Raw genomic sequence first — 27,599 nt, 5'->3', positions numbered from 1 at the left:
GCACCATGCAGCCCATAGATGATGTGCACTAGGGACTTACGGCGACTTACTACTGCAGAGCAGATAACTGCTGCTGGCTGAAAAATAAATTTTCTGTTAAGCGCTCCACTAACTTGAATAGAGACAAAATTATTGAATTGTGGAGCTCTCCTTGAGTTGAAAAATGTTACCGGATCAAATGGATCAAATCCTGATATTAAGGAGAGTCATTTTTCTGGGGTTTTAATGCTCAAAACAATGTATCCACTGATTTCCAGGTATGTCTTTTGCAATGTAAGACAATGTGTAAAAGTCTTTTTAGGCAGCAGTTCCATACATAAACTTAAAAAGCATCATAAGCTCACCAAAATAGTGTAAAAAAACATGACTGCCTGTGTACAGCACTGAAATCTATCCCCATTGCAGTTTTTGTGATTATTGATATACCAGCTTGTCCTCCTCTGCAAAGTTTTTCCACTCAAGGTTTCTTTTACTCTGAAATTGAAGATGCTCATATAAACAGATTAATTGAAACCTGCTCATTTTTACACGTCGTGTTCCTCTATAGTCGTGTATTGTCACTACTCAAAGAGTGGTGGCAAACCACTAATAACTACAATAACAAAAACTTCATTACGAACAGCATATAAACAAAGAAAAAGAAAATACCATGCAGATTCTGGAATCACTTGAATTTGTCACATATGAGCCCATTGCTATAACCTTCACTCACACAAAAAAAAAAAAAAAAAAATCAGGAAGCCAATTTTAAAAACAGCCCATTGGCCAAATCATCAGACTGCAAATAAGTGACATCAATTAACATCCGAGTGGCAATTAAGGGACCCATTTTTAATCAGAAATTAAATAGAATGGTCAGTCTGTTGGAAGCTAATCATCAGTAAGGGAAATTGAGGAATTAATCTGACGCTGACGTCACAGACTATTGTTTGGCTCAGTGGGTGACAGACAGAGATTTAGGAAATCATGAAAGCCTCTCTTTGGTCAAAGTCTTTTCAAATGTTGCACAGGCGCACTTTGTCAGGGTTTACGTAACTAATCTGGACGGTCATTTTGACACGAGTGTGTGTCTAGCTCAGTTTTATTCACATTTGCTCACATTGCTGTGTCACGTCCTCCATGTTATCAGATAAGCATATCTGATGTAGGGCAAGCAAAGTGGGACATTTATTACTCCTTTTAAGGCCTCTGAGGGGAGATCAAAAACAACTCACAAGCTTTTGCTCAGAGTCCCATTTCATCTTTCTCTGTTTGATTCAGCTGTACTCTATTTCACACCTATCCCCACTTAGCGCCACGCACTGAGGGGACACTCAGGTGGAGCACTCAAAGTGGGGATTAAATACACGTAATAATTATTCGAGCCAAGGCCATGTGAGGGATGCCTGTGGTAATGAGGATAGATTACCTACTGCTGCATAATTAGGCTCATTCAATCAGGCTCTTCTGCATCGTGCCTGCACGCTGTCTAAGAGTCAGAAATTATTACCGTCATATTGTCAGCGTCCCGCAGAAACCTTGCGTATCAGAAATGTCTGTTTTGCAAGCACTGCACTGAGACAGGATCATCTTTTTTCCATTTATGTGTGAGAGATTTTGGTCTGCAAAAGGTTGCAGCTTGGGGCATGTTTCCAGAAAATAGACCTCTAGTGCGACCACAACATCTCACAGAGAAGTGCTGCATATACACCTGCGTTTCATTAGCATAGGCATTATTTAACCAAATGGAGCATGTTGGAAAAAATCAAATTGGCTTAAAACGAATACTTAGGGTGGAAGCATAACATATTTCATTTCCTAACTGTGCTAACAAGGACGTAGAAAAGCCCAAAGGCATCAGAGAAGTGTCGGTCTGAGAGAATTAGGAGCAGTGTCTGTAATACCGTGAAACACTCTCTGATGTCCAATTAAGATCTTGTGATTTAGTATCAAACACAGTGTGGAGATCATGTAGCTCCAGAAAAGACCTTTAGCTGACACTAAAACAAGATCATTTGTCACTTTTAGTAGATCAGCCGCAATTCAGCTGCTATACTCTCTTTGACGGGGAAACAATATGTGACAGGTCCTCTGCCTCCACTGTTTATACTTTTTAAAAATAGTTGTTATTTATTTATTTTTACATTGTATTTCTTTTAAATTTTAAAGCACTTTTACTGTTTTCCTGTTTCCAGTTTTAGGTTAACTTTCCTAATTGGCGTATGTATTTATATCTGACATTTTTTTTGTCTTACTTCAAATCTTGGTCTGTGTTTTGAACACCATTCCCTCTGGGTGTCATATAGACAGAATCACAATGTTTATTTACAGTAACTTTCAGGTAAAAATCCCCTGCATCACGTACATGAAATGAAACAGCCCCGGGTGAAATTCTGACTCAGTTGACCCTTTGCTAAATCCCACCCCTCAGTGCAAACTGGCCAATCATAGTGTAGCACTGAATTGCTTCATAAAGGTCCTGCAACAATGGCTTTGCTCTAGAGACTTTCATGCAATCATTTCAGATTTTTTTCACTTTCTTCTTGATGTGTGATCTGTACATTAGCTTTAGCTTTAGCTGACTGTAGCTTTTAACCTGTTGCTGCTGTTGAATGAGGTTGTCATCCTGTATACTGGCTATCCTTCAAACACATATTGTAGGTTCTTCTGTCTGCTTCAGTGGGAAATCACTTTTTAATTTTTCCCAAAAACAGATCATTTTCTTCAGGGAGTGCAGATAGTTACAGTGTGAGCTCCATGTTAGCTACAAAAGCTTGACGATCACAAAGGGGCAGGGCTTAATGGAGGGTCAATTGGCTTGTTTAAAGTCACCTAAAAAGGTGACTAAAATACGATTTGCTGCGGTCCTCAACAGTATCTTCTGTGCCGGTAGATTTGGTTTATTAAAAACACAATCAAAGCAACATATTACTTAAAATAAGTGTCAGAAATATTAGTTAGGTCAGACCATCACGTTTAACTATATATCTTTAAACAAACAGTGATTTGGTCTGTATGTATAAGAAATCATTTAATGTCTGTGTTAGTTAGAAAACTGATTGTTGTGCTTATGATTCCTCACTTCTATTGGCTCATATGTCTTTCCAGCAAGAGTTCAGTTTTCGGGCAACCAGAGCATCTCTGCAGTGTTGAAATATATGGGCATCGAGATTGTGCTTCCCTGTTTTGGTCCTGCTGTTTATTTCGTGTATAGCATACTATTACAACAGTTTGAAAGAAGTATAGTCGCTTTCACCATCTATCTACTGTATATCACAAGAAGACCAAATTTATCATGTTTTCACCATCCACGGGGTGGCCAAAGAGGTCATTTAAAGTTGTACAGACATGCTGGTGATGATTTTATAATGTGCTCAAGGACACTTCAGCAGGGTGCAAGTCTTTCTGGCGCACCTGTGTCCAGATTGTTGAAGGGCAGCATCCCTGGTCAGTGTGCTCCGAACTGACAGATATCTGCACTGACAGATGGGTTGAAAAATAGTCATCATATACTCTGTCTCATGAAGTACCTAGAAGTTGTGAGAGCAGGAGCTTTGTAGTCTGTGTTTGCTACATTGGTTTAACAACCCTGGATCCACAGGAGGTTGCAAGGACCTGTAAAATCACTGCATATGAAAAAATTCATCATTTCTGAAAATGTAAATGAAGGACTGGACATACTTTAACGAGAGGAATCTGGTGACCCCACAAATTGGATGTAGGAGGCACCAGATATCTCCAGAAATTATGTGGAGGAATCTGTAAATGGTGTGAAGGATGAAGGATCTGGCCTCTCTGAAGGAAAGGCACAAGGTTACCCTCAGCTGTTGTGAAAACTGTGTCTTTCTGTAAATGATGAGAAAAAAACAGGCTGACTCACAGTTGTGTGTATACAGAATGCAAACCAAAGAGCTCTGTTTGCATTCGAGTTAGAAATCAAGACGCCCTCTGATGTCACAGAGAGGAGCGCAAAAATTAGCATTACATTTTAAACCTTGTATGTGTCGTTTCTTTTGAAAACTAATGATGAAGGGAAGGACATCCTAACATTGCAGGAAGAAATAATGATTTGTATTTCAGCATGCTTTCCATCTGCTAAACACACTTTGCCAACACTGCACAGTGCACAGTTCCCTTTCTGACCTTGATATCATTATTTCTTGTGGGAATCTCTATCAAGTTAAAAAAAAAAAAGTTAGAGTTTATATTTTCCAGTGAAATGATGTGAGCTCTTTCTCAATCATCACGTCTATTCACATCATGAAAGTTGAGAAAGCTCCTCTTTCGTATAGGAATAACCCCTAAATGCTGACGAAATTAACTTATAGGCCGGATGGAAGAACAACAAAGGAAAGGGGCTTTTTAGTTATGTGGGAGGATCAGAGGCTTGACTAATAATAAGCATTATCTTTATTTGCATCACGCTTTTCAGTGCAGACACAAAGTGCTTTCAACAAGAATAAATGAGAAACAAAAGATGATTCAGCAATAGAAGGAAAACAATGCACACAAAGCCAAAAAAGGTAAAGAGGAGTTATTCAAGGATAAAAGCCTAAAAACAAGTCTGTAAAGGATAGTTTTGGGATGTGTTTTAAAAGCCCGACTTGCCACATTCATTGAGTTCTAATGGCACAAAAGCTCAGCCAGCAGTTGTTTTAAATCAAGATGATCAACCTAATCACCAGTAAAAAATGTCAGCATAGGACATTTCTGCAAACCACAAATACATTACATTTGTATGTTATTACGTAGTAGATACAGCAAAACTTGACATTCTGTGTCACTCAGGCTTTGCCCTCTACTGGAACGCCAGGACGTCAACACACATGGTTAGGATTAGGCGTTAAAGGCATAGTTGGTTAGCTTTAGGCAACAGAATCATGTGGTTAGGTTTAGGGGAAAAAAACATCATGGTTTGGCTCTACATACATATGAGAAGTGAACACTGAGCTACCGGAAGAAAGTCTGGGGTTTGCTGGACCCATCCACTACCCCTCCAACATTATAAACCAAAGCTACCCGGCAGTGCCAAGAAAGGTGGCCAAAATCACTGACTAAGCTGTGGTATTTGACCACTATTTGTATACAGATCGTCAGTCAATCAGGACCTCAATATGTGCAGCACCATATAAGAGCCACATGTTGGCATCAGGGCATGATCAGGGCTGGGGAAGCTGTCAATGTCTGTGAGAAACAAGAGCTTTTTGTGGAACTATCCTAGTGGAAAAACAGCGATGGATCGCTCAGAAAGCAACCACCTCTCTAACCATCTGAAAACATCCACAAGATCCGCTAGCTGCTGTGATACACAGTATATATAGTTAGAAAACATCTACTCTATAAAGTCTAAATAAGCTAACACGTGTGTATTTGCATGAAGATGCTAAAATTAAATGATTGTCTTAGGACTAAAGAGATCTAATCATGTGAACCACATTGCAAAATAGTCTCTCTTTCATTGCAGCCATGATGTAAGCACAGGTGCCTTCTTGTCAAAAGGTGCATAATATCATTCTAAGACAAGATCCTTTTTAAGTTCTTATATTCTGACGTCTCATCCTTCAGCTTATAGTCTCTTTTGATGTCAGGAGTATCTCATTAACTTCTTCTTGTCACTTTTTCTTTTTTATTTTATCACCGGTGAAAACACCTTTGATTCAGAGAGTTCTTGAGTTAGGCTTCAATTCAAATGAGGGGGAATCTCTCTTCTCTACTCCTTAAATGAAACCGTGGTTATTTCTCAGCATTTTCAGCTTGCAGATTTGGTCCAAAAGATTTGAAAAGTTTCTTTTTGAGAGAGAAAACCAAATTTAGTTCTTTTTGTAAGTCTCAGGCAAGTTAGAACTGTCCTATAAATGACTGCAGGAAACTGTAGAGCTGACAGGGAGTACAGTATATATTACGTTGTATTGGTGCTTTACATACCTACTGGGTTGTGTTCTCATTTCCCATGCTGGAAAGCACTGAGTAATCTCAGGGACTTTAAATAATGCCTAAAGTTTATGTTCATTAAAGAGTTTTAAAGTTGACTTTTTAAATATTGTACTCAAAAATTAAAATCCTATACTAATCTGTTTGTTTTTCTTCTGTTATTATGAACTTAATTTTGTCTTAGAAGGAAATTTTTCTTTTTTTTCTTTTTTTGGAATAAAAACTCACCACTCACCTTATGTTCTTTATAAAAATACATAAAAATGAAATAGTAATACCCTAAAGTTGATTATTTGTTAACTAATAGAAAAAATATTTTCATAACAGCTACATATTTGGAATCCATTATCTGGATAAAAGCTATATATTCATCTATCAAAACATTTCTGCGGCTTGGTAAAACATAAAAGCAACTCACTAGCATTTCCTCGGAACCCCAACATGACACAAGCCTAGTGTAATATCCAGTCACATATTGCAGATGCCACTTTTTTCTGCTTTCTTCCTACCATATGCTGGTGCTATGTTGAAAAAAAAGAGGATGGGCAAAGGTGACTTGATGTTGCAGGAGTTTTTCATGGTCAGTTAAGTCAAAGGAATTGATATGTTGCCGAGAACAACCATGACTGGCTGGGTTTTTTTAAGTTTGTGTCTCTTTAAAGCCCCAACGAAATAGCTTTGGGGTATTTTTCTTCTATATATGTTTTCATGGTACATGAAACATAATTTTGCAGGATGAGTGACTTGAAAAGAAGGCAAGACAATTGCTGTTAAATAGACAACCTGGAGCAGCACGGAGAGCAAGGATTTGTCAGGAGACATATTGCATGTTTAAGCCTGGTTAGAACATGACATCGGTGATGTTGTGTGGGACTGACACCTCACACCTCCCACTCATGTTACTGCTGCCGGCGCTCATTAACTTACAAAGGTAGACTTCCACATTGGTTGGAAGAGGTTGGTCGGGTTAGTGCTATTGCCAGAAGAAAATAATTGGACATAGATTCAATTTCTACCAGTGAGCCTGGACAGTCAGTTGTCTTCTTTTTTGTCTTGAGTACCTGCATTATCTGGTGGCTTGTTCATTGCTATTCAGTAATGCTTATTTGCATTAAACATTACATGATTATGACTGGATCCAGGAATCAGTTCATCAACACCAACAACTGCACTGTGTTTATTGGATGTACTTTTCTTTGTCAAATCTAATGAACATTTCCAGACCAAATTGTTTGGTAATGTGGCTTTTTTTTTTAACTATTGCAGCTTCGTAATTATGGGCTGTCAGAGCAATGGGTCCCTGGGGTGTGCACTAACTTGCATGGTAACCCATCCAAAGTTTGTCGAGATATTTCACAAAAAGTCAACAAAAAATTTTACCTCAACATTTATTTCAGTTTGGACCAAAGCAGTGAACTGGATGACACACCAACATTTCAATTCCTAAATCCAAACCTGCAAGTGTAGCTGAGAAATAAAACATATCACACAGTAAGTAGCAGGACAATAGGGACATATGAAAAAGGGATTTTTCTTTTAATGGGACATTTAGGAAGAACACTTGGATTGCACTTTCTCTTGGAAAGCATTCACGCTGTGTTCTTGTATTCCTCTAAGAATCTCAATGCGAGCCTCTTAACAATAATGTCTGAAATGTTCTCATATGGTAGTTAAGGAAATTGGTTTTCACTTCGCAGTCTTATTCACTTTTATCATACAGCATACTTAGAATTACACTTTGTGTGCAGCAGCTATGAATAGTGTAAGCACAGGGTTGACATCAGATAAAGATATACCATCTGAGCTACTGGTTTTACGAAATGGTAAAATGATACAAAATCTCCCACAGTGGCACTCTCAGAAGGGAAACTGAATTGCTACCTAACATTTTTCTATGTATCTTACTGATCTTCAGGTGCAATGAGGGGAACAACCAGTCAGCGTCTTGGAATCCTGCAGAGTCTTCTCACTCCAACAGACGAAGGGTCCTTCCACAAGATATGCAGAATGACCTGGAACGCCCATCCTCCCAGGAGCTTCCTCCACCACCACCTCCCTCCCCCCTGCCTCACCCTCATTCTCTTCCCCTACTAGAGAAACACCTGCCCATAGTGACCAATTCTAACGGTCGCTCCGACTTGTCAGGGCGGGGATTGGGCCAAGGACTGGGGTCAGGACAGGGGGGCTCCTTGCAGGGCATGACGCCGGGATCGTGCCGGGGTTTGGGTGTGGGCGATTGTGGCCCCGGGCTGGGCGTGGGCCGGAACCCTCTGGTTCAGGAGCTGTCAGAACTGGAGGGTCAAATCCTCGTAATCAAGCAGCAGTTGCAGTCAGCCATGAGGAGGAAGCGAGAGCTAGAACAGTACCAATCAGAAAACCAGCAAGCGAATCAGACTGCACCCAGTCAGCCCACTACGCACCAGTCTAACCAGTTTGCTCAGTATACCCAGTCCCACCAGCAGACTAACCAACACACAAACAAGCTCCCGGAGTTCTGAAGATTTTCTCCTTTGTTCTGCCCAGACAAACCTGGTTAGACATGGGACAAGTTTCCAAAACCCTTCGGTAGGTTTTGGTAAGGATCCTTGTCTGAGTTTTGGAGTGGGAACCTTCACAGATTTCAGGAAGCTGAATCTTCCGTTCAGGCTCAGGAGGCCCCTTGAACACCGGATGAAAACTATCTCCAGGGATCAGATCCTGCTGTGTAACTCCACTAGAACATTTACTGACTTCTGGAACGAGAGATTCGCTTAGACGACAGGCATTGGACAAAGGTGAACCAGGGACCCTGAACCAAGTCTGTTCTCACAAGCTTGTTGCTGTCACGGAAGAGCTGTGCAAACCTTCCTCTTCTTAACCTCCCTCCCCCTTTTTTCTTCACCTCACTGATCCCTCCATTTTTTTCCTTTTATTTCCATTCCTCCTCCTACTCCTCTCTACTCCTTTCTCTTGTCCGTCTGATCTCTCCCCTCTAAGCCTTGTCTCTTCAAGGGTACAGATTTGCTTGCCATGATGATAAGCTTGATCTTAGATATGAAGACCGGTATTTAAGCTTAATGGGCTAATTCACCTGAGTCTTATGTTGAGACTCATTGAGAGTGTAAATGACCTGAGGTTGAACCCATCCAGTTAAGTCTTTATGGCTTCATGCTGAAACCTTGTATCTTTGAGAGGGAAAGAGAAGAAATGCATCTTCTGGTGATTGGTTGATTTTACCATCAATGACCTTATGTGTTTAGCCTTTGACGATGCATTTGATTTGGATTAGGTCATGTTTTTCTTGTGCACCTTTTTGGTTGTTGGGGCAGTTGTGTAAGTAAAGAAAGAAAAAAAAAGGTACAAAGCATCAGCAAGACACCTCTATATTCATCACAAACATCTGGTTGGCATCTTGTGGTGGATCATAGGACAAAATCTTATTTTAGGGATCACTGTATAATGTCCTGCACTTCACCGATGCACTTCCAGTTTCTTAAAGAAAGCTGCACCTACAAGTCATCGTTTAACTTGTCAGAGTTTGACTTATGGTCTGGATGTTTTTCATCGTCATAATGTCTCCAGGGTTATAAACACGGGATGTGAGGAAGTAACACATAAAATGGTAAAAAAAAAAAAAAATTAAGAGTCTTGAGCCTTTTTCAGTCAGGGACCCAAAACAGAACCTTTTTACTCAGCCTCTTGTGATCATACCGGTGCTCTTGCAATCTCTGGACACAAAGAACACAGATTCAGTTTTTGGTGAAAGCCCATTGTTGGATAGTAAATAAAAACATAGACGACTATAGTCAAACTCTGACGTCTTATTTAAATATGATGATCATTCACAACTGAACACACTGAAACAGTCCTTCTGTGATGAGACCTGTTTTCTTGCATCTTTTCTGTTTGCGTTTGGATGTGTTCTGTTATTAAAAACTTACCTCTCTTCTTTGCACTTAATTTAATTGAAACTTTTTTCTCTACCTTTTTTTCTACCTCTCACATCTATATACAATTTACAGTATGTATTAAAAAAACATAATGTAGGACACCATGAGTCTTTCAGCTTTGTGCACAGTTGCATCTGAGTTAAGTTTTTAATTATCACACCTACATACCCTTGAAAGTGTTAGGCATAATGCAACTCCTCTCAGTTTTCTACGAACCTCAAATCAAGATCAGACTCTTGACGATTTCAGTATTTATTTTTTTTTGTTTTGTTCAAGGACTTAGTGATGTGCTTTCACTGATAGGTAAAGTTCCCAGCTTTTGATGAGTCAACAAAACCAGAGGTACAAAACAATGGATGACATCCAGGACACACTAATCAAACTGTGCATTGAGAATTTATTTGCTGGAATATAGATTTTTTTCCCCAAGTTGGCCATTGAGATTCACCTGCAGTTACTCATTTCCTCCCCTCTTAATAGATTCCATTATGGTTTAAAAAACACCCTGCAGCTATATACATAACCAACCCACACACAGCTTTGCTGCCCGCCTTCAAACGATATTTGGTTGTTGCACTATTCTTCACTCATATTGCTAGGGGACAGCAATTTGGGCAGGAAGGCGTACTCAGAACAGCCAAGGATGACATTTTATAAACACACGGCATGGTCAAATACTGCCACACACACATACACACACCGACACACACACACACACACACACACACACAAACAGTCCCTATCTATTTAGCCAGTGTGTCTGCAGGGTAAGCGCAGGCTGTCACAGCTGAAATGAATACCTGACAGAGCAAAAGAGCAAGTGCACTGGCTGAGCTGTCAGCTTCCTTTGTGTCTCTGTGTGTGTGTGCCTTGCTTAGCGGTGACATAAACATCACTGGAGTCTATGCGGTTGTAACAGGATGAATCAACAGAAAAACTAAATAAGATCCTGGTTTTAGCACATCTGTGCTCATTCCAATCACTTGTCTGGGAAGCATGTGTGGTTGTGCAGGAGTGTGTTGTGAGGAGCAAAGGCCTTCCTCACAGAATGTGACACTTGGAACATGGGATTAAAAAATAAGAGTCATACAGATATTGATTGTTTTTTGGGAGGGGGGGTCTAAACATAGATTTGCTGAAAATTAATCACATTTTTCTGCTTGCTTGTTCTCAGAGGCAATAGTATGAGGCATTAGGCTTCTCCTTTTAAATTGCACGCATTAGCATTTGTTACTTCACAAAATAAATGTCAGTTTCTTGTTCAAGAACATCCCTGAAGGTGTACTAGTCCTCAGAGAAACTTTCCATTACCATAAACTCATCGCATGCTTGAATGCATATCAGAAGAACATTTAAAGGTTTTTTTTCCCTCCTAAACTTAGCCTCCGGGGAAGCACCTCCCTCCAGACTGTGTATTGCCCACTGCGTCCTCTACTTCATTATTGCCCATAGTGTGGTCTGCCCTCAGAAACATTTTGTGCAGCACCCGAACATGACATAAAATGCATGCATTATATTTTAATCATTCAAGGTCCATTTCAATACTTTCACTTTCATTTGCAGCACTTCTAGGAGACTGCACCAAACTGCACCTCCTAACAAGTGAGGGGTTTCCCACATTTATTTATTTGTGGCAGGCCACCACAATTAGAAGCTGGACCATTTATCTGGAGCGCTATTATACCATTCGGTTATTTATAGGGCACTTTGTTGCCCTATAAATAACCAAATGTTTATAGGTAGGGTCACACTGCACACTGACTTATTTCAATGCCCATTCACTTCAACTAAAAAGGGAATTCCCCTTTGTGTAACCTTGTGTGGACGTTCACAATCAGCTAATAGAAACACTGATGCACAGAATTTGCAAATGAAGAAGTCATTTTTATAGTGATTGCCATTACACTTTTAGTATGTGGCGCCCCTCCCCCTGTCTTGGAGAAACACTTGGCCAACCTCATCAGGCAGCTGGCTGACATAAGAGGCTCGTTGGCTTGATTGGGCTCACCTGGTCCTCCTGGCTATAAAAGCTGCCCCATGTGTTAACTTCCTCTCTCTCTACCACAGCAGACATTCACCCTACATTTCTGCCTTTTGCTTTTGCTCCTTCAACACCTCCACAGCTTACCTGACACACATCCATGCATAGCTTTCATTACATCACAGCAAAGTTGTATTAGAAAAAAAAAGTGCAATGTTGGGAGAAGCTTACCCAGAGGGCTTTTTTGGTAGAGAGGGATTTTTTGGGTAAAGTTAGAAAAAAAAGTCATGCAGTGCTGCCCACGTCCAATGAAGGGGTCACACTGGCCAACAAAAGACTTTTCTGAAGGCTGCTCTTGTGTATCCTCACTCATTGCTTAGAGATCCCTCCTGGACCCTTGATCCTCGCTCCTCAGAGCACAAATAAGACTTTTGGGACAGGCTTCAGCATCAGAACAACATCCAGTTCAAGGGAGGAGTGAGGAGAGGAAATGACAAATAAGAGACTCGGGGTGCACTGTTGGTTGGGGTTAAAAAAAATTGATAGATTTCCACAGGAAGTAGCTTTCTCTAGGCAAACTTCTTCCATTGCAAGAATTACTATAGGAATGCCTTCAAGGCAGGCAGAAAATTTTACTTGAACAAATCAAAACATAGTCCAAGAAACACAAGGGCAGACATGTTTCCCATGTTTTTCAGAAGGTAATTTGTTAAGACTATCAAGTTTGAGTCCAGCTGTCTGTCCCAGTTCTTTGTATCGTCGTTTGAAACTAAAATAGAAGGGAAATGGAACTATTGTTTCTAACCAGTTATCCTCCATGTCTTTGGCCACAATATTTACATTCATTTGAGCATTTTGACCCGTAATGAAAAACACAAGAGAACTCATTGTTGCTACTGACTATTTAATTTGTGGACAAACCAAGAAAAAAAAAATATATGTAGCATTTCAAATGAAATGCTTTTTTTTTGTTCTTAAAGTAAAAGACGTTTATAATCACAATGATGAGTATAATTGAAATCATGAATATCTATAAAACATCTTGACTTCTCTCTTCATGCTGGGCATATCTTCCAATGGGAAATGGAGTCACAACATTGCATCACAATCCACTGGTGGGTCGGGGAGAGGGGGGTGGGTGCCTCAAGGAGGAAAAGTGAAGCAGGAGTCATTAGCCTGATTTCCATTATAAGGGCTAGCCAGGCCTTAAGTAAGTCACTCAGTTTCACTCCAAAGAGCATTTCTGTCTTTTCTGTCAGTTTTATAAGGATATCTTCCATTGGGATTTCAGTTTAAATTTAATTGTACTGCCACACCAGTGACATCTTCAGGTAGATTTGGCATAGGCTAGCCCCACTGGACCTCTCTGTAGAAAAAAATCCTATTAACATCACAGTGAATCAGGAAATTGGGGTGAAACACACTTATAGTGCGAATTTCAACCTATCATATTTCATTTTCATTGTGGCTGATAGCATGGCGCCACAATTGCCAAGACCCCATTTTCTGACTCGGAGGATGTCACTGACTCTTCCTTGTCGTTTCCTCCAAAGGGGAGAGGGTTCATTCCCCAAAACACCTAAACTGATACCAAAACATATCCAGGTTTACACAGCAGGCAAACAGGTCCAAATGGATCATAATAATCATACAGATTGACAAAAATCTTTACAAAATGTGACCTGACACGGTCAGTTAATGTACAGAGAGATAATAAAAAGAAGGATTCTGTCTTTTTTTCTGTACAAATGACAAACATCACAGAACAACAACATCGATATTTTATCCATAGCAGATTGTTTAGACTGAGAGGGGGAATAGATGTGGTGATCGACGAGGCAAGTCACCTGACAGGATGTGATGTCAAACAGAGTGAGTCAGCTGACAGGAAGTGCGCAGGTTTAACATCGTCAGGATAGGCTACAGCACTCGCTCATACAAAATGTACAAAACACTGTCCTCTAACTACAAACAGCGCACCACAGAGGGAAAAAAAAACGTCCCATGTTTTAAATGGTTTCAACTATCTGGAGAAACAATCTGTGCTTAAGTTGCCTTGTGATATTTTTGCCAGTGGTGCGATAGGTGTGCCTTGGCAGGTTGAACTGAGCATAGCCCAACTAAAGAGAACCATTAGAAACATGGTGTATTTTGTCCCCCAGGTGAATTAAACAGATATATTAGTTGTGTTTTTTGTTAAGCATTCGGAACCACGTGACATGCGTCCTCGTCATTGTGTCTGGAAGTGCTGTGGAGACGCAAACGTGACCCGGTGCTGCCCCCTTAGTCATGTGACCTCCGTCATCGATGCTGAGTGGTTCTGAAAATGGATGTGGGAGGAGGGAGAGATTGAGAAAGGTGTGAGGATTGAAAAATAAGGAAGAAAGTAAAAGGATAAAGGAGAGGGAAAAGAGTGGAAATGAAGAGGTAGAGGAAATCATTGTCAGACAGTATCAGGAGTGCCCTGTGTGAGGGGTCTGTGTGAGTGTTTTGTAAGGACAAGGGGTGTCGTGCAAAATATCATGCCTATATGGCCTTCTGAACATGTGTCACTGCTTTGTGTAGAAAGAAAGAAAGAAGGAAGGAAAGAAAGAAAGTAAGAAATGGAAAGAAAGAGCACATGGTTAACTTAATATGTGACTGTAAACTCTGCCCTTAGTTTATTAATCTAACAGCCTTTATTTATGGGAATTCTGGGAAATGTGGGAGATTACAAATTAAAACAACACATGAAAGTGAAATTACAAAAATGACAGGAACGGCAAATTAGAGTGCAAACCAAATGACAGTGGACTAAATTCTTTAGAGGGGTATTTTTGTTTTAAGCTCACAGTCCTGAGGGAGCTCCGCCAATTAATTGGGAAAGATAATGTGAATCAAAGAGATTACGTTTTTTTGGAATCCAGGTTAAGTGTTTTCAGGTACCTGTGCGCTGAGGGTCTCCAGAGGGCTCTCTACACGGGGGAAAGTCATCAGAGGCAGACCACGGTAGTCTTCAGTTTTCTGTTTAGCTGCTGCACTGTGGACGCCTTTGAAGTTGTTTACAACACATATACCCTGTAAGGTATGAGGAGAGCTCAACATTAACAGCAAGGCAGGCTGACATGGACCTGAAACATCAAGGGTTCATTTTCAGAAGGGGAAAGTTAGTTTTAGCTGCATCTTGGGAGTGTTGACCAGTATTGTGACTTTAACACAACCAGCCTGAATCCATGTTAGGATTTTGCATGAGGTTATCAGAGATTAAGTTTGATTAACCCTTAAAACCTGAGCAGATTGGTTACTTCTTTCAAATACATGGTTAGAAAGAAATTTGCAACCTAATGAGCCATGGCCCAAAAATTAGCAGGAAATTAATAAAATAAAAAATAAAAAAAAACAGTAACAAGAAAATTACCTGAAAATAAGCAAAAAATAAGAAGAAACAACTTTTTTTTTAATTAAATAAATTTAATTTAGTTTTAAATATATGGTTATACGAATTATACATACAGTTGTCTGGACATTTTATTGTCACCTTTAACTTTTTAGCAATTTATGGAACATAAAAACAAAAAAATCAAACCAATTTGCTCAGGTTTTAAGGGTTAAATAACTTATAAAAAGCATCTTGTCACAGCACAAGAAACCTGATTTTGTTCCAGGTTTCAAGGGGTTAATCAATGACAAATTTAAACTCAGCCTAAATATTTTATTTGTATATATTTTACAATTCTTTGTAATGTTCCAACAACACCGAGGCCCTGTTTGCATCTATATGCATATGTACTGGGTGATCCAATTACAAGTGGACAGCTTCAAGTCTGCCTGTTCACACCTGGCATTGTAATGCATCTCCACAATCGTCATGGCAGCCCAGTTGTGATTGGATCTCACTTCCCTGCTCTATATGCAAATAAACACATACATCACTTTAGTCTGAAAGTCCAAATAGGTTGTTGTTTTTGACAGGCAGGACATTGTTGTGCTATATGCTTACTTCAGTGCCAATTTATTGGTTTGCCTCAAGAGGATAGGCTGTGGGAGACTGTGGATGCAGGGAAGCAATAGATGGCTCCTGTATAACCCATTATTGCCCCCTCCAACAATGCAAAGAATTACTTCAATTGCAAAGACATCATTCCATCATTTTACAAGCTGTGGTTGATCACCTCTCTCAGTGACTAATACACACACATACATACACAGAGGACATCTGCTGAGTAGGCTGTCCTTTACTGTGGCCCAGGACCGATTAAAATACACACTGCTGATAGAATGTGGCCACATGCGGCCTAGACCACCTGTGAATGTGGTCTGAGTGATCAAATCTTAAGGCGCATTGAGTGCATTCACACATGTAGTTAGAGTTGTCCACTTAAGATCTGATCACCAAAGACACATGTTAATATTAGGTGTATACAGGGCCTTAGAGTCTACAGCCATGCCAGCAGCTCTGTGAGGATGTGCATAATCATAGCTGTGCTTTGATCTAAATGTCAACATGCTAACAATGATAATGCTAGTTTAGCTATAATGTTTACCCTTTTCACTCTTCTAATGTGTGTACCAAACAGTGGTTGAGACATTTCATTTGGAAGTCATTTTGTTGGTGGCACCAGAGGAAAAGTCAGGGGATCACCAAAGTCTGGAAACCATGAATATCTGTAGAAAAACTCTTGCAAATCCATCAAACAGTTGCTAAAATATTTCACACTAGAAGCAGGTGGTGGACCAACAAACTAACACTTCCATCTCTAGAACCATAACGTTTGCATGGCTAATACTCATGCCTTTGTAAAACCGTTATACACCAAGTAATATTAACACTCACACCATACTGCATAATATCTACATCTCACCAGTCTCTAAAAGAAAACTCAAGAGTGTGTTTATGCATCTGGTTCCTCAAAACAAATTTAAACTTCCTATTAGTAGATAAAGTGGTGCTACTCAACAAATGCAACAGCTATCTGCAGATACACTGAATGCAGCATGAGCATTATACCATTGTTAAAAGAGATGGCTTAATGTCCATATTAAAATGAGATTGCTTGTGCCCTTAAATCAGAGTGTCTGCCAACCCTGGTGTCACTGCGATATTAGGCTCCAATTAGAAGGAATTAAGAGCACCCATGAGTTGAGATGTGACCATATTTTTAACTTTGGAACAGTTAGCGCCCTGATATAAAGTTTATATGGGTGTAAAATCAAACATTGTATGAGTCCACAAAATGCAGCCATCATTTAATGCAGTTGACAGAGATGCTCTGGGGTGTTCATCTTTGTGTCATGGCACCACGCCCAGCAGTGAACTGTCGCCTTATTTCTTCATTTATATGTCTGTTAAAATTCTTATAAATTACAGTTACTTGTAAATTTTGTTTTTTGTCCGGTTCGTTTAACAGTGGAGATACCACCAAGGCTGCCGTATTTCTGTACTCCTCCATGGAGTGGTTAATCAAAGAAGGCAGCCCGAGGGAAAACCCCCCTCTGCAGGCCAACCATGCCCTCCGGCAGTGGCAAAGGAGAAAATGAAGCGGGGCGATTCAGTGCTGGAGGATGCTCAAGGTTTCCTTGTTTGTGGCAGTTCATGGGCTGTGCTTCTCTAATGATCCTAGACCAAGTAAATGAATCACAGCTGCTGGGAAAGAATCTGAAAACAACACTCCAGCATCACCGTTTCATTAAAACATATGAATTCTTTACAAAAATGTCTGTCACATTGAATCATAACCAAAAGCTGATCAAGCTGAGTCATGGGTAAGTGTATTACTTTGCTCCCAACTCTACACTGACACTCCCTTCTATTGTTTTATTTTCTTCTCTACCTTTGGAAGAAACCTATCTTTTAAGCTACATCCATCCTGCTTGTTTCAAATACAAATCAGTATGGTTTCCGCTTTCTTGCCTTCACTCAACTGAAGCGCCTCCCAAAAGACCGTGGAGGACTTCTTTCTTTCCATTTTTGCGTCTTGTCATCCGTGTTAAGACAGGCTCGGCCAAGCTGCCATCCATTGTCTCAGGTGAGCAAAGTGAAATTTGCTTGTTGCCATGGAAGAGCTGAAAAATCTGATGTGAGCTTTCAAAAAGAAGTTGCATATTCTCTTGTCACAGGATCCAATCTGATCCCAAAAAAATCATGTCTGAGTCCATGTACACTATTCTTTTAGATTTCAGATCTGCATGGACTGTATGTTGTGTTGTAACATAGAATATGTGTCAGACATGGAAATTTTACACACGTTGAAAGCCTTGAATTAAAGGTTTAGATTGTAAGCCATTCTAAATTTCGAAGGGCTTTGCTTCTATCCGACCTGGCAGGCAGTCAGCATGTGGCTCTACTTTGTCTTGGATCAAGTGGACACCTCTGTCTCCAACATCATCCTGCAGCACCACGACCAAGTGCTTAACACTGATCCCTCAATCTGCTGGCAGAGGACAAACCTCTTGTAACACTAAAGGCAGTAGCTGTTTGACGAATCCATTCAGATCTCCTCGCTGTCAGCACTGATAGCGCAGGGATTTGAGCTATACCTGCTTTCTACTCTCTCTGTACCAATTAATTTCCCTCCAGATAGCAGTCCATCATATCGCTTCAGTTTTCAGATGACAAGACCTTGATAAGCGTCATCAGGACCATTAGGTGAATGTGTCAGAGTGAGGCAGCCCTACTCAATTTGCTGATAATAAGCTGGAAATGAGCAGGTTAAAAACTGTCGATGTGATGATTGACTTTCTTCTGTTCGTCTTTCTCTGGAGATCATCCACTAAGTGTACGTCAACTTTTAAAGATCAATCATTAAAAGCTAATATCATTCATTAATGTGGGGCACTATGGCTCCCCTCCCTCTGCTCCAAGGACAAGCTGCTTCATTTTAGCTTCTTTATAGGCCCACAACACAACAGTAACAACAAGAGCAACTATGACTGCTACTATTCATGAAACAGGAAACTCTGTAGCCATCCATTCAGTAAAATTTAATATCATCTGAACATCTTCTATGGTCCTATGGAACTTTTTGCTAATGTTAACAGCTGTCACCCCTTTCAACCCAGCTTCATTCACAATCCTAAAAAGTGAACGCTGGAAACAGGAGCTGTCTGGGAGGAGATGTCAGCCACATTTTCAGCAATAAAATTTAGCTACCTAAACCACAAAGGGTTCATCTTTGAAATAGCCAGGACTGCCCCTTGAAGGTCAAAGACTGGAATCATCAGTTGGAAATCCTCAGTCCACTGAAATTGCAGTGTACCTCTGGAAATGTTTTGGTCCCCCGGATTTCTGGGAAACAAATCGAATTGTCGAATATTCACATTGAACAGCCAAATCTGATTCGGCGCGCATATTTCTGAGTTGGGTACAGCCCTAAAAACAGCACCCAAAAGAAAGCCCACAGCAGTACGTAAATTCTGCAATGCAATGCTCACTAAGACAGCTGGAACCATGTCTAACACTAATCGACACTTCAGTGACCTATATCAGTAAGCTAACTGTGTGTGATGCCACAAAGCAAGCTAGTTAAAGTTAATAATCTGTTTCTGCTCCAGAACTCTTTAGAGATCTCTTCACCTACAGAAATGTGACGAATATACAGTATGGCAATACAAGAGGTGAATGACGAGAGATCTTCATTTGTTTTCTTTAGGTCTTTGTGCCTACGGTTTGCATATTCCACGTTTAATCATAAGTGTGTAATGAAATCTGGGACTGGCCTTGGTCTTGGTCTTGTCTCGGCTTGATACTTTTTGATGTTGGTCATGACTTTGTCTCGGTGTAGGTGGTCTTGACTACAACACTGTTTCCACCATGTCTCCTCCCCCTTCCTTTCCTCTTACGCTCCTTTCTGCTTTGAGGCTCGGGAACCAGCGGCAATTAACATGTAATGAAGCCCTCTGAGACTTTTAAATTAATCTTTTTCTATTTGTGGGGGCTTGTTTTTAACTTTTCCTTTCTCCTGAATGTGCTTCACCCACAAAAACAGATGAGGGTTTCAGCTGTAATCACCACCCTACATTTAAACACCCAGCGTAAAGCCAGATGTTGACAAAGTGATTTCAATTTTCAGTGGAAGCCAGGCTATTTGACAAATTGATTTTACATTAAAGGCTGTGGGACAGGGAAATTAATTTTCTTCAAATCCAGTAAGAACAATTTATACCTTGTTATGACATTTGTCTCAATGAGACACATAAAAAAGATCCCTTTCCCTCCTATGGTGTACAGAACCAGAATGCATCATATTACGAATTCCCTTAACTGGTTCCCTTAATTATATTTGAATTAGAAACAACCCTAGTGTTTCCCTAAATTTTCACTCTTGGTTCTTCTGCCTTTCACTACCCTTCCTCACTGAGCTCTTTCAAAACCAGATGACTGCTGATCTCAGTAGAAATCCAGGAGCCACCTCAGTATTTTCTCTCCTTTCTTATCTTCTCCTATTCCCCCAATCAACCAGCGCATCCTCACCCTTTTCCCTCTATCCTAACTCACCTGTATCTGAACCTCCTTCAGGCTCAGAATAAACCACACTTCATCCTGTTTCACATCCTCTCCCTCTATCACCTCTTCATGAACCACTCCTTTTAGCTTCTTTACCAAATTACACAAGGCTAAACTGATACACAACTAACTTTTGCATATGCTATACAGCCTCTACAAACAATCCTCTACAAAAAAATAATGTAAATTAATATTTAAAAATCTGTTGTGTATAAGATTTTATAGGACAAAAATCTGCATTCAGACTGACTTTAAATATGGCACCAAAACCATGATACAGGCTTTGGTAAGGGCTGCAGCCTGAATTAATCATCTAATTACTGGTTTGGGTTGCTTCCAAAATGAAGCTGGAAATTATTATTATAATTTGAAAATAAGTCATGACCAGAATCCACCTCTGAATAATCATCTTCTCTCTTCTCCTCTAATCCCCACCCCCACACTTTCCCAAACTTTTCACTCTTCCATCATCCTCACCAGAAAAAGAGCAACGGCCGATCCCAGTATAAATCCGGCCACTACATCTGAACAGTGGTTTCGGTATTCTGAGACTCGGTTGAGGCCAGTGAGGAAGGCCGAACAGAGCGTGCCCAGACAGAGCACAGGCTTGGCCAGGCGGCTGGACTTGGTCTTGATGGTGCTGGTGATGTACATCTAGAAATGGAGGACAGAAGGAAGACAAAGAATCAGACTCTGAAAATAAATAAATAAAAAATAAATAAATAAAAAATGTCTCACACAGGCTGCAGACTCTTTGAGTAACACTCTCCTCCAATCACGAGCACACGATCGCCTACTGAATTTTGCATAAACGTAGCCAGCCAAACTGGACTTGCCTGTCCGAACTCGTGCGACCACCACAGCATATATGAGTGGTGTGATTGCATCAAAATCCTTTTTCTTTTCAGTGATGGCGATTGCCCACTGATACTGTTCCATCTCGTGGACATGTTGGGCTCCTTTTTCAGGGTTTGTGGTTGACACAGGACTGGTACAAAGGGTTGAGTGTATGTCAGCTGTGTTGCACCTGACTCCCCTCTGAGCATGATACACCTACATGTTTCTATGCCTCTTGATGACTTATAAAATCTGTCTATTTCTGCTGTTATTTTCTTTGCAAGGTTAGGCCATGGTTCCACCCAGTTCGGTTGCGTACTATCTTGGTTTGCTAGTGCGCCCTACTTCTCCCCTTTGGCAGCCTAGGTTATAAAGAAGTAACTGGGCTACTCGGCTTGGGTGGTTACGATATTGTTCTGGTTCTATTAACAAAAGTGAAGCCTTCTGCCTAGGTTGCCTCTTGCTCCTACACTGCATCCTGAACATATGTCCTATATAATGTGGTCTCCTCACATCTTTGGGTAGGCATGCCCTGATTGGCCAGCTATGTTTATGCAAATTTCATTGGGTGAGTGTGTGCTTATGGCTGAAGGAGTGTATTACCCAAAAAGTCCAGTAGAGGGCAGAGCCTGTGCAAACAGAACTAGGGTTACAATATTGCAACCTTCATTCTTAACTGTGTCCCAACGCTTTATCAAGGTTTAACCTCTTTTTAGGCAAACAAGAACAAAAGCATCTCATGCACAGCAAGTAGAGGTGTTACCGCAAAATAGAATCGAGTATATTACCATTTCATGAAAGCGCAAAGCCTCCACTGAACAGCGTAACGGTTAAAGGAAGATGTCTAAAACTTACATCATGTGAGTGAAATACCTTTCCAAAACAAAGTTTTTTTGGGGTTTTTTTTTCACAGGGAATAAAAGATTACAAGATTAACCTAATAGGGGAACCTCAAACTGTGAGTGAAGGTTTTGAGAAAACTGTCAGCCTTTAAAAACATCAGTCTTCCTACATATGTTCTAACTTCTTGACCTCTTACCTCCTCCCACGCCAGAGCTGCGCGTATCAAACCCTCTTTTTATCAACAACCTGTCTTTGTATTCCTCTCGCTCCTGCCGATAAAATCTGCACCTCTGCTCTCTTTCCTTTCACTTTTCAGCAGCTGAGCCCCTCCGTCACTCTGATATCACACAGTAGCTCTTCAAATAGCCCTTCAAAAAGCCATTCTTCATGTGTTCCTCCAGCCAATTTTCTAAAAATTGCCTGAACCCACCCTACGCTTGTATTACACATTCCTTGACACACTTGCAAGAAATATGAAGTCCCCCCTTGCCCATTCCTCCATCAAAGATGGATGTGGTACAGCAAACATTCCCTCTTATTCGCAGCCTTTTTAAATTGCAAATCCTGTGCAGAGCTTTAATCAGTCCGCACTAAAAAGTTCTATTCATCTCTGATTGTTTGGGTGTTTTTTTTTTTTTTTACTATTCCAGAAATGTGTTTACACCAAGATTTAAACTAATTACATTCAGCCCCAAATGAGTAACTCTCGAGCCACAAGTACACTTGACATTGATTTTTAATTAACTGTGCTCAGATAGTGTTGAAGGAAATCTGCAAATTTGGTGGAGAATTTCAATATATGTTTTGTTTTCACTTTATTAAGCGATATCAAATTAAAATAAATAAGCACTTAAGCTTAGGAAAATGTTTGTATACAGCAGTATACATTTACTATACTGTACAAAGTTGCCTAAACTTTTAACTGTATTTACTAAATACAAGTACGTGGAAACAAACTAGAATATAGAATACAAAATTTCTAATTGTATATTTTAGTTCAGCATTAAAACAGTTTTTAATTGTCCACATTTAAACTGATGAGTCTCTACTGGTTACAGAATTCAACAGAAAAGTTGAGCCTTACGAATGTGCTCATTCCTGTGTGACTGATGCTAACTCATCGCATGGTCTGCTGTCACAGTGCTATAGGATCAACATGCCTTTATTTAAGGGGACAGTCCACCCCAAAACCAAAAAGCAGATTTTTCCTCTAAGCTGTAGAGCCATATGACAGTTAATGTTGTTTTGGTGTTAGTTGCCGAGTGTTAAAGACATTGTCCGTAAAGATGTCTGCCTTCTCGTCAATATAATGGAAGTAGATGACGACCTGCTTGTGGTGCTCAAAAAAAAAAAAAAAAAAAAAAAAACATGTAAAAGACCTAACAGCAATGTCTCTTTTCAAAAATTCGACAATCATGATAATCCACAGACCCTGTTGTGAGCAGTTTCATGTAGGAACTACTTTCTTTCTACCAAGCTACACCCACCAACTGTATCACCATGCAGAAGGAAGCGTGAATTAACTGATAGCTAACATAGCACCGCTGAGCGAGCTAACCTAACAGCTAATCAATGTTTACATCTCCTGCTGTCAAGAGCACATCAAGAGCACGTGCTTTGGGTCGATGAATAGATACAAACTTTCTCCTGCACAGTGTTACAGTTGGGGAGTGTAGTTTGGTAGAGTGAAAATGGTTACTACATTAAAACTGTTCACAGCAAGGTTTGTAGATTATCTTGAGCAACCAGGTCATCATTTCTGGGTTTTGCAAATATATATTTTTGGCGCTTTGAGCACAAAAAGCCAAAGTGCCATCTAGTTCCATTATATACTATAGGAGGTAGACATCTCTATGGCTGATATCTCAGCAACTCACACCAAAACAGTCTAGATTGATTAAATTGCACCACAGATAAGAAGAAAAACATTTATTTTGGATTTTAGGGTGAACTGTCCCTCTAAACCTGTCGCTGTAATGAGATGTATTATAGATTTACTGTATATGAGTCAGAGCAATACACAAGCAAATGTGAGAATACATGTGCATTTTTTCTGAGGTCTTAAATGTATAATAAGCAAAATAAGCAAAACAGACAGTAATCAAACTACATACAGTATGCAATGTTATGTTTTGGTCCATTGTTTTTAGCTTTCTGCCTGTAAAATGCTCACATTTAACTCCACTATAGTGTCTTGTACTCGTATATGTTCTCCTCACCGTCAGGTAAACTGCAGAGTAAACACTCAGTGAAGCGTCCTTGGATGGGAACGACCGACGAGCGTTCTCCACTACAACCGGGTTCCCGGTGCAGATGTTGCCGTTGATGATAAACTGGTGATTGAAACGGCACTCTGTGCCAGTATAGTTGGGCTTGCAGACAGACAGGAAGTAGGGCGAAAGACCTCCTGTCACCACCTGGCCCGCATTGACGAAGATGTCTGTGGCAAACAGACCGAATGCAAACACACCTGGGGCACACAGACACAAAGATGAGAATTTATAGCTCATAAAATCCCACAGCAAAGAAGCATTAAGACATAAACACAAAGCCATAGATGCTTCACACACATTTCCGCCTAACATCACGGGGTAATCACCTTATATCCGGGGTTAAATTGGCCTGTGACTATTTGGCTCCCAGCGCTGGTACATAAGCTCCCAACTGTCATTAGGCAGAACTAAATCCCAGAATATCTAATGTTGACAAAATTACATTTATCCCCTGAAAAAAATCTAATGTAAAATGCAAATTGTATTAATTTTATAATGTAATGCTGCAAAAATGTTGGAATGGAGTAAAGTTAATATGGAGAGAAAAAGGAGTGGACAACAGGCAGAGAAAGAAACATAAACACACGGGGAAAAAATAGCATTTAATATGAATGATTGCACTGACACTTTCAGCCCACCAACCCTGACCAATGTCTGCGTCTGCATTCCTTTTGCTGTGAAATATGACTGCTGATTATCTGGCCTGCTTAGCCATGAAATTACTCTGCTTTGTATTCTCACCCGGGGGGGGGGGGGGGCTGCAGAGGGCTGGGGTGGGGGTGGGAATGTTCGGGTGCCAGTGAGGGGTACAGGGACACTATTGTGTGAAGGGCATCATTGAGGGGAAATAGAGATGGGGAATTAGGGTGAGAGGAAAGGAGATGGGAGTGAGCAAGAGAGCGGGAAACTCAGCCTCAGTGACCCTACAAATTTGAGAGATTGTTCGGGAGCAGACGGAAACATAAATCATGTGAACTGCCTAATGAATTCCTGATGAGTGTTTTATAAATTGGAGGGATATTATTTAAAAAATGAACAATACAGTTCTGATTACGCCAGGAAAGTCCAGCAGACGACCTCATTTACTGGAACAGATAGCGAAGAGTCTGTCAGTTTGCCCAGTCAAGCTTTGTGGAAAAGTGGCTGTAAAAATTTATATTCAAAGGGCGTCGCTGGATGTCTTGTGAGGTCTTTTAGATGAGTGACACAGGTATGGAATGTGAGGTTACAAACCTTACCTGTAATTGTGGTGTAAAGCAGCCCTATTGTAAGAAATATTTTTATATATTGCCTATGTGTGATCCAATGTCTTTGATAAAGATGTTTAAATTCAATTTTGTTTCAGTGGCTAATGCAGTTTTAGAGAAGCTGCAGCGAATGCATCACAGCTGGACTTGATCCCAATTGGCTCCATTCACTGCAGAATTACTGAAATCCGTCCAGTCAGGCCAGTTTGCTGTATTTAAACTGAAAAGCTTGGACCAGCAAGTTTACCTACCTAAGATTAAGTTTAAATCAAAGCAGATGGTGTTGTCAGCCATTTAGGATCCAAATACAACGAAACCAGATGCATAACATGACATGACCTGTTGTAATTAAGCCACGCTTCCTCCCACAGTCCAGAGACAGCAGGTTAGGTTAACTGGACTCTAAATTTCCTGTAGGTGTGAATGTAAGCATAAATGATTGTCTATGTGGTTGTCAGCCCTGTGATTGACTGGCGACCTGTCCAGGGTCTACCCCGCCTCTCGCCAAATGTCAGCTTGGATCAGCTCCAGCCAGCCACAATCCTCTAAGGATAAACAGTTACAGACGATGGATGGATAGATATCAAAGAGTAAACTCAAAAGCAATGCAGAAAAGTCAGATCATCTTTTCTTTATATGCACATGCATGCAGTTAGTATAGTTTTTTCCTATATCTAATAGCCCTATAATATAAATTTATTCACACTTAAACAAGGCTGAGGTGTTTGCAAGTGTTGGCGACCACGCAAAAAGCCAGTTGCTAACTGCAGCCCTTGGATTTTTGGACAGTTGTGACAGTTCAACCCAAAATCAAAAATACATGTTTTTGTGGGGGGTTTTTTGCCTATAGAGCTATTTTTCAGTTTAGATTGTTTTAGTGTGAGTTGTCGGGTGTTGGAGATATGAGCTGTAGAGATGTCTGCCTTCTCTCTAATATAATGGAACTAGATGGCGCTCGGCTTGTGGTGCACAAAGCACCAAAAAATTTCAACAGCAATGTCTGTTTATAAAAGTCATGACCTTGATACCTTAGATAAATAGGAACTATTTTCTTTTGACCTAATCACATCCCCCAACCATATCAATGCACAGAAGGAAGTTTGCAATTAGCTCACCTAGCACCACTGAGCTCGCTGACATTACAGCTCAACCGAGGAGGATGACATTCATGTTTATATCTGGCGCTGTCACGAGCACAAGACTCCTATCCATGAGAAGATGCACACTTTCTTCTGCGTGGTCATATGGTTGGTGGGTGTAGTTTGGTAGATAAAAAATAGTTTCTAAGTAAGACTGCTCACAACAAGGTCTGTGGATTATCTTGAATAACTGGGTCGTGATTTCTGGAAAGAGACATTGCCAAGTTTTTCAAATGTATTTTTTTGGCACTTTGAGTGCCACAAGCCGAGTACTATCTAGCTCCATTATATTGGAACCAGACTGATAAATAGCACCACAGGTAGGAGGAAAAATATTTTTTGATTTATGGGTGAACTGTCCCTTTAAGCAAAGTCTATTGCTTGCTGAATACACTGAAGGGCACACACACTAGCATTATCTTGACACGCATCATCACTTAAGGCTGCACCACTGTCCTACTTCCCAGCATCGCAAATATCAACACCTCAAAGCAGCAAATGTATCCTATTAGCTCCATAGCTGCCGTAATTTTACTAGTGTCTGCATGGCAGGTCAGGTGTGAGCTACAGGCATGTGTATTGTACTTTATTCTCAAATAACAGACATGGAGGATAAAAATATGCTGATGAAAAAATTTTTAGTATTTATTGACAACTTCAGGTTTACATGTTTGTGTCAGGGAAGCTGCTACCATGTAACCCTGACCGACCTTGTCATCCTCATCTTCTAAATTCTTTAATTTCATCCTTCACTGTGCAACAACCTGTCTCAGACACAACAGAAAAATGACTGATCCTGTCATATATCATGTTATTCACAGACTGGTTGCTAGGTGACCCTATCCGTTGGTATGTTGCTTGCACTCCCTGTTGAAGGTCATCCCCTTTACTCCTTCGTAGGATAAATGAGTGCTTTGGCAAGTCCTTTATAAATGATACTAGAGGTGTTTGGAACATA

At 40.4% G+C, this 27,599-nt stretch overlaps 2 protein-coding genes across 4 annotated transcripts in view; one reads left to right on the top strand and one right to left on the bottom strand.

Annotated features, from left to right (window-relative positions):
- The window catches only part of grin3a (glutamate receptor, ionotropic, N-methyl-D-aspartate 3A), a 51,848-nt gene extending 43,440 nt beyond the window's left edge, over window positions 1–8,408 (top strand). The window contains 1 exon segment of the mRNA XM_042509602.1: window positions 7,826–8,408. Within this exon segment, the coding sequence (XP_042365536.1) occupies window positions 7,826–8,408 (583 nt within the window).
- Window positions 8,409–13,068: 4,660 nt separating this feature from the next.
- plppr1 (phospholipid phosphatase related 1) overlaps window positions 13,069–27,599 on the bottom strand; it is a 56,353-nt gene continuing 41,822 nt past the window's right edge. The window contains exons 5-8 of one of the 3 annotated variants that reach the window (XM_042509927.1): window positions 24,202–24,452; window positions 20,780–20,956; window positions 14,746–14,877; window positions 13,069–14,375 (exon numbers count right to left, since the gene is read on the bottom strand). In XM_042509927.1, coding sequence (XP_042365861.1) covers window positions 14,370–14,375; window positions 14,746–14,877; window positions 20,780–20,956; window positions 24,202–24,452 — 566 coding nt within the window. In that variant the 3' untranslated portion in view covers window positions 13,069–14,369. The remainder of the gene's footprint in view (window positions 14,376–14,745; window positions 14,878–20,779; window positions 20,957–24,201; window positions 24,453–27,599) is intronic. The other 2 variants (XM_042509928.1, XM_042509925.1) reach the window with 2 other exon arrangements.

This window comes from Plectropomus leopardus, chromosome 20, assembly GCF_008729295.1.
Source record: "Plectropomus leopardus isolate mb chromosome 20, YSFRI_Pleo_2.0, whole genome shotgun sequence".
Classification (NCBI taxonomy): Eukaryota; Metazoa; Chordata; class Actinopteri; order Perciformes; family Serranidae; genus Plectropomus; species Plectropomus leopardus.
Note: the sequence above shows the minus strand (reverse complement) of the source record. Positions and strands in the feature narration are given on the sequence as shown.